We start from the raw sequence: 12,786 nt of genomic DNA on the forward strand, positions 1-12,786 counted from the left end.
AAAGGGATGGAAGATCTTGCTTCAATCGTACGGGGCCACACCTTGAGAATTGTGTGCTGTCTCAACCACCATAGCCGTGGAAGGATAGACTTCCTTAAGAAGGGCTCACAAGACTGATTTCTAGGGTGAGAGGGTTGTCATATAGAACAAAGAAAATTACAGCACAGGAACAGGCCCTTCGGCCCTCCAAGCCTGCACCGACCATGCTGCCCAGCTGAACTAAACCCCCCTACCCTTCCGGGGACCATATCCCTCTATTCCCATCCTATTCTTGTATTTGTCAAGACGCCCCTTAAAAGTCACTACCGTATCCGCTTCCACTACCTCCCCCGGCAGCGAGTTCCAGGCACCCACCACCCTCTGTGTAAAAAAAACTTGCCTCCTACATCTCCTTTAAACCTTGCCCCCTCGCACCTTAAACCTACGCCCCCGAGTAATTGACTCTTCCAGCCTGGGAAAAAGCTTCTGACTATCCACTCTGTCCATGCCCCACATAATCTTGTAGACTTCTATCAGGTCGCCCCTCAACCTCCGTCGTTCCAGTGAGAACAAACCAAGTTTCTCCAACCTCTCCTCATAGCTAATGCCCTCCTGGCAACATCCTGGTAAATCTTTTCTGTACCCTCTCCAAAACCTCCACCTCCTTCTGGTAGTCTGGCGATCAGAACTGAACACTGTATTCCAAGTATCTGGAGAATTTGGTAGGATGGATTTACACAATTGTGAAACTTAGAGGAATGAGAGGTGACCTTGCTGAAACATATCTGTGGGGACTTGAGGAGGTAGATTCAGAGATGGCTCCTTCCCCTGGCTCGGGTGTCTACAACAAGGAGTCTCAGGATAGGAGACTGAGATTGGGAGAAATGTGTTCACTTAGCAATGTAGTTTGTTGACTGTTCCCATCAATGCTGACGCATCTCTCTCCAACCAGCAAAATTCTCTCTCTCCATTATCACTAAACCTCATTACCCTATGAAGACAATTGTGTCAAACAACTTGAAACCTTTTTGTCTGAATATGTAGATAATCTGTCTGGTTAACTGTAAAAATAAAGAGGATAATTTTCTCACGCTCGCTCGCTTAGATAATGCTAACTAGGTCAGAGAAATTGAACATTGAGGATGTTTATTGAGGAGGTACTTTGAGGATTAATGCAATTGAGAGTGTGGGGGCGGGTGGGGAATATGCACTACAAAGGCATGTGTCTAGTGGCTCTGTGGTTAGAGAGTTTGGATAGGATCCGAAAGATGCTGGGTTCAAATCCCAGTTAGGGCCTTAGACATAGACCAAGATAGGATAGATTAATTAATTTAATGGTGGGGTTAGTGAACTTAGTGCTGAGTAAGATCAAGTGCAAACTCAATGATAACTGTAGGGATGCCACCAGAGGCTGCCGGTTTGGGGTGGCACAGTGGGTTAGCACTGCTGCCTCACATCTCCGGGTTCGATTCCCGGCTTGGGTGACTGTCTGTGTGGAGTTTGTACGTTCTCCCCGTATCTGTGTGGATTTCCTCCGGGTGCTCCGGTTTCCTCCCACAGTCCAAAGATGTGCAGGTTAGATGGATTGGCCATGCTAAATTGCCCCTTCGTGTCCCGGGATGCATAGGTTAGAGGGATTAGCAGGGTAAATATGTGGGGATAGGGCCTTGGTGGGATTGTGGTCAGTGCAGACTCGATGGGCTGAATGGCCTCCTTTTGCACTGTAGGGATTCTATGAAATGTTAGAAATCTGAAATCAGAATAGAATAGGCTGGAAATACACATCAGGTCAGGAGGCAGCAGTGAGAGAGAAGCATTTCAGTCAATGACATCCCATCAGAGATGGTAAATGTTCTCATCTATCAACTTTTTAAGCAATCAGAGAGTTGGAGTGAAGAGGGGGGGATGGGGGAGAGAAGAGGGGGGGATGGGGGAGAGAAGGGGGGGATGGGGGAGAGAAGGGGGGATGGGGAGAGAAGAGGGGGGATGGGGGAGAGAAGAGGGGGGATGGGGGAGTGAAGAGGGGGGATGGGGGAGTGAAGAGGGGGGATGGGGGAGTGAAGAGGGGATGGGGGAGAGAAGAGGGGGGATGGGGGAGAGAAGGGGGGATGGGGGAGAGAAGAGGGGGGATGGGGGAGAGAAGAGGGGGGATGGGGGAGAGAAGAGGGGGGATGGGGGAGAGAAGAGGGGGGATGGGGGAGAGAAGAGGGGGGATGGGGGAGAGAAGGTCACATGTTAAGTGACCGCTTTGTTCAATGCTCATCTCATCTGCCGGAGGCTGGAATTTTATCGCATGCCCGCCCTGATTCGGGGGGCGGGCGATGCTCGGAGAACAGCATTCTCCGTCGGCCTTGGGCAGGATCGTACAAATCTAGGCCGGACAGACGTGCCGGTTAAATTCCACCCAGAGTTCACCAATTTCAGGATCTTCCGCTCTGCCCATTTGTTATTCCCAGTTACACCTCCTCTTGACTCCCTTTAGCTTCTTTATTCGTCTCATTATCATCTCCTCACACCATCAACCTATTCCTTGTTTCATCTCTTCAGCCTTCCACGCTTTCTCAGATCGTCCATTTTTCCCCTTTTTCTGCCTTTGTAAATGTTTGGAACCCGTCACATGGCCAACAAGACCCCGTTCTGCTGAAAGGTCACAGACCTGAAACGTTAACTCTGTTTCTCTCTCCGCAGACGCAGCGGGAGCTGCTGAATGTTTGCAGCATTTTCTGTTTTGATCTCGGGGAGAGATCAGGTGCACCCTCCCAAATTAGAGACTCAGTCTGGGCATCACAAATATTAGCAATCACCTATCAGGCTGCCAGATATAAGATACACTCGGGTGCACACCTGAGAGTGCTCACAAATTGTGCACACACACACACATACGAACACACACACACACACATACGAACACACACACACACATACGAACACACACACACGAACACACACGAACACAGACACACATACAAACACACATGACTACACAGATACACATACATACAGATTCATATGGACATGCAGACACAAGCGAACACGTGGATACACATACGAACACAGACATACGAACACACACACACATACGAACACACACACACATACAAACACATACGAACACACATGACTACACAGATACACATACAAACAGATTCATATGGACATGCAGACACAAGCGAACACGTGGATACACATACGAACACAGGCATACGAACACACACACATACGAACACAAACACACATACAAACACAGACACATACAAACACACATGACTACACATACACATACAAACAGATTCATATGGATATGCAGACACAAGCGAACACGTGGATACACATACGAACACAGGCATACGAACACACACATACGAACACACACACACAAACAAACACAGACGAACACACATGACTACACATATACACATACATACAGATTCATATGGACATGCAGACACAAGCGAACACGTGGATACACATACGAACACAGACATACGAACACACACACACATACGAACACACATGCGAACAGAGACACACATATGGACACAGGCACACATACAGACACAGAGACACACACAAACACACACATGCGCGCAAACACATATAAACAGACACGTTATGAACATACACACATATGAACACACCCACACATACGAATACACACACGCACACCCGGGCGCACACTATCTTCTGTCTCAGATGATGAGTGTCCAACAAAACCTGGTGAAAATGAGCAGGACAGTTTGCGCACCACTGACTGCATCGAGACGTTAATCAATGTTGTTGGCCCGGTCTAGGTGGATTTTGGTTTTGCGAAGAAGATTGGATTTGGGAAGAAGACCTGGACGTTCTGTGGGACTCCTGAATACGTAGCTCCGGAAATCATCCTAAACAAAGGTCACGACAGCTCTGCAGATTACTGGTCCCTAGGGATCCTAATGTACGAGCTCCTGTCGGGCAGGTAAGCGGCAACAATCCCTCTTCCCCAGGCACGGCCACGGGTCGCCACACTCCTGTCTATCTGTGACATTCTCTCCTTCCTCTATGACCTGGGGCGGAGAAGTGTCTTCAGAACTCGGCCAAAGGCCAAACAGGCAGCAATTCAACCGGGAGGGCACGGCGCCTCATCCTGTCCTAGACCATCAATCCAGAAACTCAGCTAATGCTCTGGGGACCCGGGTTCGAATCCCGCCACGGCAGATGGTGGAACTTGAATCCAATAAAAAAAATCTGGAATTAAGAATCTACTGATGACCCATTGTCGAAAAAACCCATCTGGTTCACTGATGTCCTTTTGGGAAGGAAATCTGCCGTCCTTACCCGGTCTGGCCTACATGTGACTCCAGAGCTACAGCAATGTGGTTGACTCTCAACTGCCCTCGGGCAACTAGGGATGGGCAATAAATGCTGACCCGGCCAGCGACGCCCATGTCCCAGGAATGAATCAAATAAAGTTTATGGTCCACCCAATGGAAGCTGTAAGAGGAGGATTCATTGGCTTGTGATCAGGAATAGGGTCCCATGGCTGACTGTTCCAATTGCCTAATCGTGGAGAGTTTCTAAGCTGAGATCAGTGCGAGTCTGGGGATTGAACCTTCCGTTTTAGTATGGCTCTGTGTGACTCCGCTTCCATGTTGGGGGCGATCCCCTTGCCACACGGTGCAATGTTTTAGCTGGAGAGAGAAGCGTGTAGTGTGTGCTTGGAATGTTATAGTGTGATGTGTTTGCCATGTGATGTGATACCCACGCCAAGCACTTGCTGCTCTGTGCTCAGCTTGGGTAGTGGGAGGAACTGGTCATGCTTTCTACTGGTATGAATGCACTAGCCCTATATTCTTGGTTGGGCTATTGAGTTGGATGATCAGCCATGATCGTAATGAATGGCGAAGCAGACTTGAAGGGCCAAATGGCTTCCTCCTGCTCCTATCTTCTATGTATGTTTCATTGGGGTTTAGGAGAGTGAGTGAGGATCTCAGTGAAACATATAAAATTCTGACGGGCTGGACATTTGACATTGTTCCCTCTGGCTGGGCTGTCTACAACTCTCTGTCACAGTCTCAGGATACGGGGAAGGCCATTTAGGACTGAGATGAGGAGAAACATCTTCACTCAGAGAGTGGCGAACCTGCGGAATTCTCTAACACAGAAAGCTGTGGAGGTCAACTCACTGAATGTCTTTAGGAAGTAGATAGATTTCTAAACTCTAAAGGTATCAAAGAGTGGGTGGCACGGGGGGCACAGTGGTTAGCACTGCTGCCTCACAGCGCCAGGGACCTGGGTTGGATTCCCGGCTTGCGTCACTGTCTGCGTGGAGTTTACACATTCTCCTCGTGTCTGCGTGGGTTTCCTCCGGTTTCCTCCCACAGTCCAAAGATGTGCGGGTTAGGTTGATTGGCCATGCTAAAATTGCCCTTAGTGTCCTGAGATGCGTAGGTTAGAGGGATTAGTGGGTAAAATATGTAGGAATATGGGGGTAGGGCCTGGGTGGGATTGTAGTCGGTGCAGACTCGATGGGCCAAATGGCCTCTTTCTGTGCTGTAGGGTTTCTATGATTCTCACAGCGCCAGGGGCCTGGGTTGGATTCCCAGCTTGGGGTCACTCTCTGTGTGGAGTTTGCACATTCTCCCAGAATCTGCGTGGGTTTCCTCCCACAGTCTGAAAGACGTGCTGGTTAGGGTGCATTAACCCGAACAGGTGCCGGAGTGTGGCGACTAGGGGAATTTCACAGTAACTTCATTGCAGTGTTAATGTAAGCCTTACTTGTGACTAATAAATTAACTTAAAAAAAAAACTTCAGTATGGAGAGAGGAGTGTGACATTAAGATGCCATGATCATACTGGATGGTGGAGCAGGTTCGATGGGCTGGACAGCATACTCCTGCTCCTTTTGACACTGGACCCTTTCCAAAGTTCTTCTTCCCAGCCTTCTGGAAGTGGCCAAAATACTGCTAGAGGCAGCTCCACTGGCCACACAGTCTGCTTCAGATGTTGGAGGTTAAGCAGCCCGAGAGGGCACTGGAGTCACATTTGACCCTGTGCCGTCCCACATTTTTGTGGCTGCAGGAATCCCCAGTGAGATCGGCCAGTTCAGTGACCCAGATCAGGCTGGGATTCCATTTGTCTCACGTCATTCCCGGCCTGGAAACAGATCGACCCCCGCTTGTGAGGTGTTGCAATTGGCTTTTCACCCGGGCTTTAACCACACCCAGCAGTAGGGGGGGAATCTCATAATTGCAGCACAGGAGGGACCCATTTGACTCAATGTGCCAGTTTGTGAAGGAGCTACCCCCACTGGTCCCACTCCCTTTTCCCTTATTGGAGAACCCTGCGTTTGCTTTATTGCTTTTACAAATTGCCTGCTGCGACTGGGTGAGCTGTATAAAAGTCAATTTATTAGTGTCACATTAACACTGCAATGAAGTTACTGTGAAAATCCCCCAGTCGCCACACTCCTGTTCGGGTTACACTGAGGGAGAATCTAGCACCTAACCAGCACCTCTTTCGGACTGTGGGAGGAAACTGGAGCACCCGGAGGAAACCCATGCAGACACGGGGGAGAATGTGAAGACCCCACGCAGACGGTGACCCAAGCCGGGAATTGAACCCCGGGTCCCTGGCGCTGTGTGGCAGCCGTGCTAACCCACTGTGCCACCATGTGTGACGGGGTCCAAAGAGGTGAATTCTGTCCACCAGCCCCGGCGAAGCTGGTTGTTCATTCAGGTAAGAGGGTTCACCCACGCAGCCAGGGCAAGCTCTGCCAGATTATTCTCTGTGTCATGTCTCCACAGCCCTCCATTCTCTGGCTCTGACCCTATGCAAACCTACAACATAATCCTGCGAGGAATCGACATGATTGAGTTTCCAAAGAAAATCACCAAAAACGCTGGCACCCTCATCAAGAAGCTGTGCAGGTGAGTGCCGGCTGCCACGGTTACGGGAGAGACGGCGAGTGGCGAATCTGGATGGGTTTGTGCCAGGAAATTAGCCACCAGAGCTGTTAGATGGATGTAAAAACCCAACGCACGTTCAATTAGTGTCCACAGAAGGACACTTCCCACTGAAATCCGGCCCATGTAATTGAGTTTTTAAAATGGCCAAACCAGCCTCCCATTACCCACTCTCAATGACAGAGGATGAGGTGGGGGCGACCTGATAGAAGTCTACAAGATTGTGAGGGGCATGGACAGAGTGGATAGTCAGAAGCTTTTTCCCCAGGGTGGAAGAGCCAATTACTCAGGGGTACAAGTTTAAGGTGCGAGGGGCAAGTTTTAAAGGAGATGTACGAGGCAGATTTTTTACACAGAGGGTGGTGGATGCCTGGAACTCGCTGCCGGGGGAGGTAGTGGAAGCGGATACGGTCGTGACCTTTAAGGGGCGTCTGGACAAATACATGAATAGGATGGGAATGGAGGGATATGGTCCCCGGAAGAGTAGGGGGTTTTAGTTCAGTCGGGCAGCATGGTCGGTGCAGGCTTGGAGGGCCTGTTCCTGTGCTGTAATTTTCTTTGTTCTTTATTAATACAGTTTGGAATTGATCTGTGTGTTATTCAACATAACTCCTGGTTTAATTTTTAGACACTGAAGTAGCCAACTTGCACACAGCAAGTTGAGATAACCACCAGACTGGCCAAGGGAGAGAATTCCCCCATCCTTCATTACAGAGTGTCAGTAGATCCTTCTTGTTTAAAGTTTATTTATTCATGTCACAAGTTGGCTTACATTAACACTGCAATGAAGTTACTGTGAAAATCCCCTTGTCGCCACACTCCGGCGCCTGTTCAGGTTACACTGAGGAAGAAATTAGCACCTAACCAGCACGTCTTTCAGACTGTGGGAGGAAACCCACACAGACATGGGGAGAACGTGCAGACTCTGCATAGACAGTGACCCAAGCCGGGAATCGAACCCAGGTCCATGGCGCTGTGAGGGAGCAGTGCTAACCACTGTGCCACCATGCCGCGTCCCCCCCCAGGCCAGGCAATAACACTGGCTCAGAACAGAGATGAAACTCTTCTATGGGTTTAATTTTTAATGGTCAAAAATTTAAGATGGAGATAAATCTCCAACTAAATGAAGTGTGAGTCACAATGTTGGAGAGATGTTGAAACTGGGAACGAATTTCAACCTTCAGTCAAGCGATGATTTGCAGCATTTCTGAATGTGGGGAAGAAAATGTTCTCGATTAAAACATTGTCCAAATTGAAATAAAGTGAGATAGTTTTGAGATGAGACAAGATTTCTTTGGTATTGTAAATGCAATTTTACTAAACTAGAAAGAGTGCAGAAAAGATTTACTGGGATGCTACCGGGACTTGATAGTTTGAGTTATAAGGAGAGGCTGGATAGACTGGGACTATTTTCCTCTGGAGCGTAGGGATGATCTTATAGAGGTCTATAAAATAATGAGGGGCATAGATCAGCTAGATAGTCAATATATTTTCCCAAAGGGAGTCTAAAACTAGAGGGCATAGGTTTAAGGTGAGCGGGGAGAGATACAAAAGGGTCCAGAGGGGCAATTGTTTCACACAGAGGGTGGTGAGTGTCTGGAACAAGCTGCCAGAGGCAGTAGTAGAGGCGGGTACAATTTTGTCTTTTAAAAAGCATTTAGACAGTTACATGGGTAAGATGGGTATAGAGGGATATGGGCCAAACGTGGGCAATTGGGACTAGCTTAGTGGTTTTAAAAAAAAGGGCGGCATGGACAAGTTGGGCCGAAGGGCCTGTTTCCATGCTGTAAACCTCTATGACTCTAATTCTTTGGGAACAGATTTAAGAGCCAGCCACTCGATGCACCACACACAAAGCAAGAACTCGTCAAACTGACTCTGAGAAGCAAGATCAAGAATTATTTCAATGAGTGCAGCGACAATAAGGCTAAATAAAGCTGCAGATTCATCCTGTTTGTGGTCTTGCAGTAGCAATGCCAACAAGACAGCTGCTGTGTTGCTCTGCTAGCCTGTGCTGCGTGGCCAGTCCTCTCGGTAACTCTCTCTGCATCCTTTTCCACAGGGACACCCCCTCGGAGAGACTGGGCAACCAAAAGAATGGAGTGAGGGACATCCAGAAGCACAAGTGAGTGACACGCAAACTGTTAGATGGGAATTATGGGGCACTGCGGATTGGGTGGGCTCATACTGAAGGGTCAATGGAAGGAGCCAGGGAGGAAGATAGAAAGCAGAAACTCAAAGTAGTAATGTCCAGAATAACTCCCAGTGCCCGGTGCTTGTGGTGAAAGGAACAGTGGTTCATGTGTCTGGAGAACTATTTTATTTATTAGTGTCACAAGTAGACTTGCGTTAACACTGCAATGAAGTTACAGTGAAAATCCCCTAGTCACCACACTCTGGTGCTGTTCTGGTACACTGTGAGAATTTAGCATAGAATCCCTACAGTGCAGGATGAGGCCATTTGGCCCATCGAGTCTGCACCGACTACAATTCCACCCAGGCCCTATCCCCATAACCCCATGCATTTACCCTAGCTAGTCCCCCTGACACTAAGGGGCAATTTAGCATGGCCAATCCACCTAACCTGCACATCTTTGGACCTAACCTGCACGTCTTTCGGACTGTGGGAGGAAACCGGAGGAAAGCCATGCAGACACGAGGAGAATGTGCAAACTCCGCACAGGACAGTGACCCAAGCCGGGAATCGAACCCGGGTCCCTGGCACTGTGAGGCAGCAGTGCTAACCACTGTGCCGCCCTCGAGTACAGACCCTTAGAGCATTGGGAACAGTTCTGGGTATAGAGAGACTGGGTTCCACCTCAAGCGCTGAGATCCAGGTCATTGCTGGAAGGTGAGTTGAGGTAATAGCAGGGTTTAGACTAATAGGGCGGGGAAACGGGCACACAAATTAAATCTGGAATTGTTAAGAAATAGGAAGGGTGCAGGGCAGGGGAAGGGCAGTGGTTTTCGATAATGTTGGAGAGGTACAGGCAGGAATCATCATGGTAACCTGGCTCAAAGAAGGGCAGAATTGGGAAAGTTTGGGAGTGAAAGAGCTGGATTGCAATCAAATATTGGTAGGCAGGTCAGGCCAGGCTTTCAGAGATTGATGTACAGAGGGGGGAAAGGGTAGCCTCAGCTCTGGCTAACCAAAGGGAGGGTTGCGGCATAGAAAGAAAATGGGGTTCAAGCACGGGTTCCTAAACTGGGAATCTCGGGCAAATCGATGCTGTGTAGCGCTGTTTCCAGCTTGTCCAATCGGAGACTCCGATTGAATGAATTGGAAATAGCCTGAAACTCAAATTGTATTGATGAGTGAGTGTGCAGAGATAGGGTGAGTGTGTCTCTGGCTTCGGGTGACTGTGGTGGAGTTTGCACAGTCTCCCGGTGGATTGGCTATGCTAAATTGAGCATTAGCGTCAGGGGAATTACAAGGTAAATACATGGGGTTACGGGGATAGGTGGGATTGTTGTCCGTGCACTGGCCTCCTTCTGTACTGTAGAGATTTCTATGGGAATGCAGCAGTATCTTGCAGTTTTTTTCCCCAGGTTAGGATCACTGCTCACTACACTTCAATTTCTCTTGTAGATGGTTCGAAGGCTTCAACTTTGAAGGGCTGAGGAAAGGAACATTAACTGCCCCCATCATTCCTGATGTAAGTACAGGGAAAGGGGAGGGAGAGACGAGGGGTTAAGGCAGGGGAGGGAATGGGCTGAGTAAGGAAGAGGGCAGGTAACGATGGTGCCATGAGGATTGCTAGGTTCATACCGCCCCTGGCAAACTGTGCACAGCCCCCGTACTCACCTGGATCATCATTACCCTGTTCACTGGAAAGATGGGGGAGCTAACTAGAGCCCTCCTGTTCCTCATCAACGTCTCAAGCTGCAGACCAACAAGTGAGGCCGAGGGTGCGAGTTCTCTTAACTACACGACACTGACTCAATGCAAGTCTGAATCTGTGTTTCTCCACTGCAGGTGACTGGCCCACTGGATACCAGCAATTTCGACACCTTCCCAGTGGACGCAGAGGAGGAAGCTCCTGATGAGGATTCCGGGTGGGATGTGGATTTTTAATATCTGACTGTCAAGCTGCTGAAATGAGAGGAAGGAAACATCGGAACTGGACCGAGCAGCACGGACAAGACCAGGATGCTGCTCAGGAAGCTATTCTATCTGAAGAAAGAGATTTTGGATACACGTGAATTAAATGTTTTCCAGTACAGTATTTCTCCATATTAGCGGGTGGACTGAGTGTATTCTAAGTCAAAGATTTCACAGATGGGAAACTCACCTGTTTTTTCAGGGTCACATTTTGAATAGAGTCCTCGCTCTATTGAGAGAGACAGCAGCAAGGTGGTCACCCACTGATCCGAGTCCATTGTGTTGCAGTGCCATTGTAACTGTGATCTTTAAATTCAAGAGGCTTTTCTCTCACTGATAACACGGCTATTGTTACTGGCACTGCAATGTCACTGAGCCCCGCTGGTCTCCAGTCTTTGCCTGCAAGATAAAGGCACTGGAGCCTCGGCGATCAGTCCCCTCCACGGGCGCAGTGGGAAGGTGATGGCGAGATTGTGTTGCAACGATCCCAAACTCACAATGGAGAAAACTTGGCAAACACTCACTTAATCTAGAAATCAAATACAAGGGAAGACTGAAAGCTCAGAAGGTTTCGGATGCCCCCGTCCCCAACTCTACCGCAGAAAAAGTAGGCAACAAAGCCATCCCAAAGAAGCTGAACAGCGTCTCTGACAACTCAGGCCATTGTGCTCACTTTTCACTGGAGCTATCTAATTAATCCCCACACCTTCCTTGTGGCCTTGTCATTTGTTTACCATCAAGTCTGCCTCTAAGGCAATACATTTCAACTTGCTGGATCTGAAGCCATCCCACCTTCAATCCGTGTCCTCCGCTCACTGATCCTTGGAAACAGTTCCTCCATACAGTATTTCCAACTATTACATCTCCTTTTACCGCTTCCCTTAAGGAGAGCAACCCCAGCTTCTCTTCTGCACACGACAGAAGTTCCTTATCCCTCTCGCAAATCACCGCCGCAACTCTTCCAAACTCTCGACATCTTTCCTGAAGTGTGGTGCCTGGAACTGAACACAATACTCGAGCTGAGGCCAAACCAATGTTTTCTGAAGGTTTAACATAACTCCCTTGCTTTTGTACTCTATAAATAAAGTCAAGGGTCCCATGTGCTTTTTCAGCCATCTTCAAAGATATGTATATAACCATCCCCGACTGTTTCTGCCTCCCATTTATTTTTATTACCCACAAGTAGGTTTACATTAACACTGCAATGTCGTTGCTGAGAAAATCCCCAAGATCTATAGAAAATTGTACAATTTAGTTTACTGTAAGTTTCTATCGTATAGAGATATCTCTGCCTTAAATTTTATCTACCACATCATCTACTATTTTACCAGTCTATGCCCTCTTCACTGGTTTGACAAGTGGCTATGTATCTCAGAGTGTAATAATCCAGGGTAAATGACACTCTGAACGTGCCTCCAACAAGGATTTTTTAAGCAGATGTGGAATTGGAACCAGGAAGAAAAGGAACTAGAAATCGATCAAGGAGAATTCGCACAACGGAATAACAGTGCCCCTGTTAACAACTTACCTTCCGACTCCCCAAAGCCTGTCCGCCATCTACAGGACACAAGTCAGGAGTGTGAGGGAATACTTGCCTGGAGAATGCAGTTCCAAAAACTGACGCAATCCAGGCCATCGGGATCCCATCCATCACTTTAACCATCCACTCCCTCTAACACTTGACGCACAGTGGCAGCAGTGTGTACCATCTACAAGGTGCACTGCAGCAACTCACCAAGGCTCCTTCGACAGCACCTTCTAAAC

General features: G+C 48.5%; 1 protein-coding gene across 1 annotated transcript in view; it reads left to right on the top strand.

Moving 5' to 3' along the window:
• Nucleotides 1-12,342, top strand: part of LOC144510043 (cGMP-dependent protein kinase 1-like) — a 119,592-nt gene extending 107,250 nt beyond the window's left edge. The window contains exons 14-18 of the mRNA XM_078239257.1: nt 3,771-3,934; nt 6,762-6,884; nt 8,983-9,045; nt 10,510-10,576; nt 10,897-12,342. Coding sequence (XP_078095383.1) covers nt 3,771-3,934; nt 6,762-6,884; nt 8,983-9,045; nt 10,510-10,576; nt 10,897-10,995 — 516 coding nt within the window. The 3' untranslated portion in view covers nt 10,996-12,342. The remainder of the gene's footprint in view (nt 1-3,770; nt 3,935-6,761; nt 6,885-8,982; nt 9,046-10,509; nt 10,577-10,896) is intronic.
• Nucleotides 12,343-12,786: the final 444 nt, after the last annotated feature.

The sequence above is a fragment of the Mustelus asterias genome, chromosome 22 (assembly GCF_964213995.1).
Source record: "Mustelus asterias chromosome 22, sMusAst1.hap1.1, whole genome shotgun sequence".
Lineage (NCBI taxonomy): Eukaryota > Metazoa > Chordata > Chondrichthyes > Carcharhiniformes > Triakidae > Mustelus > Mustelus asterias.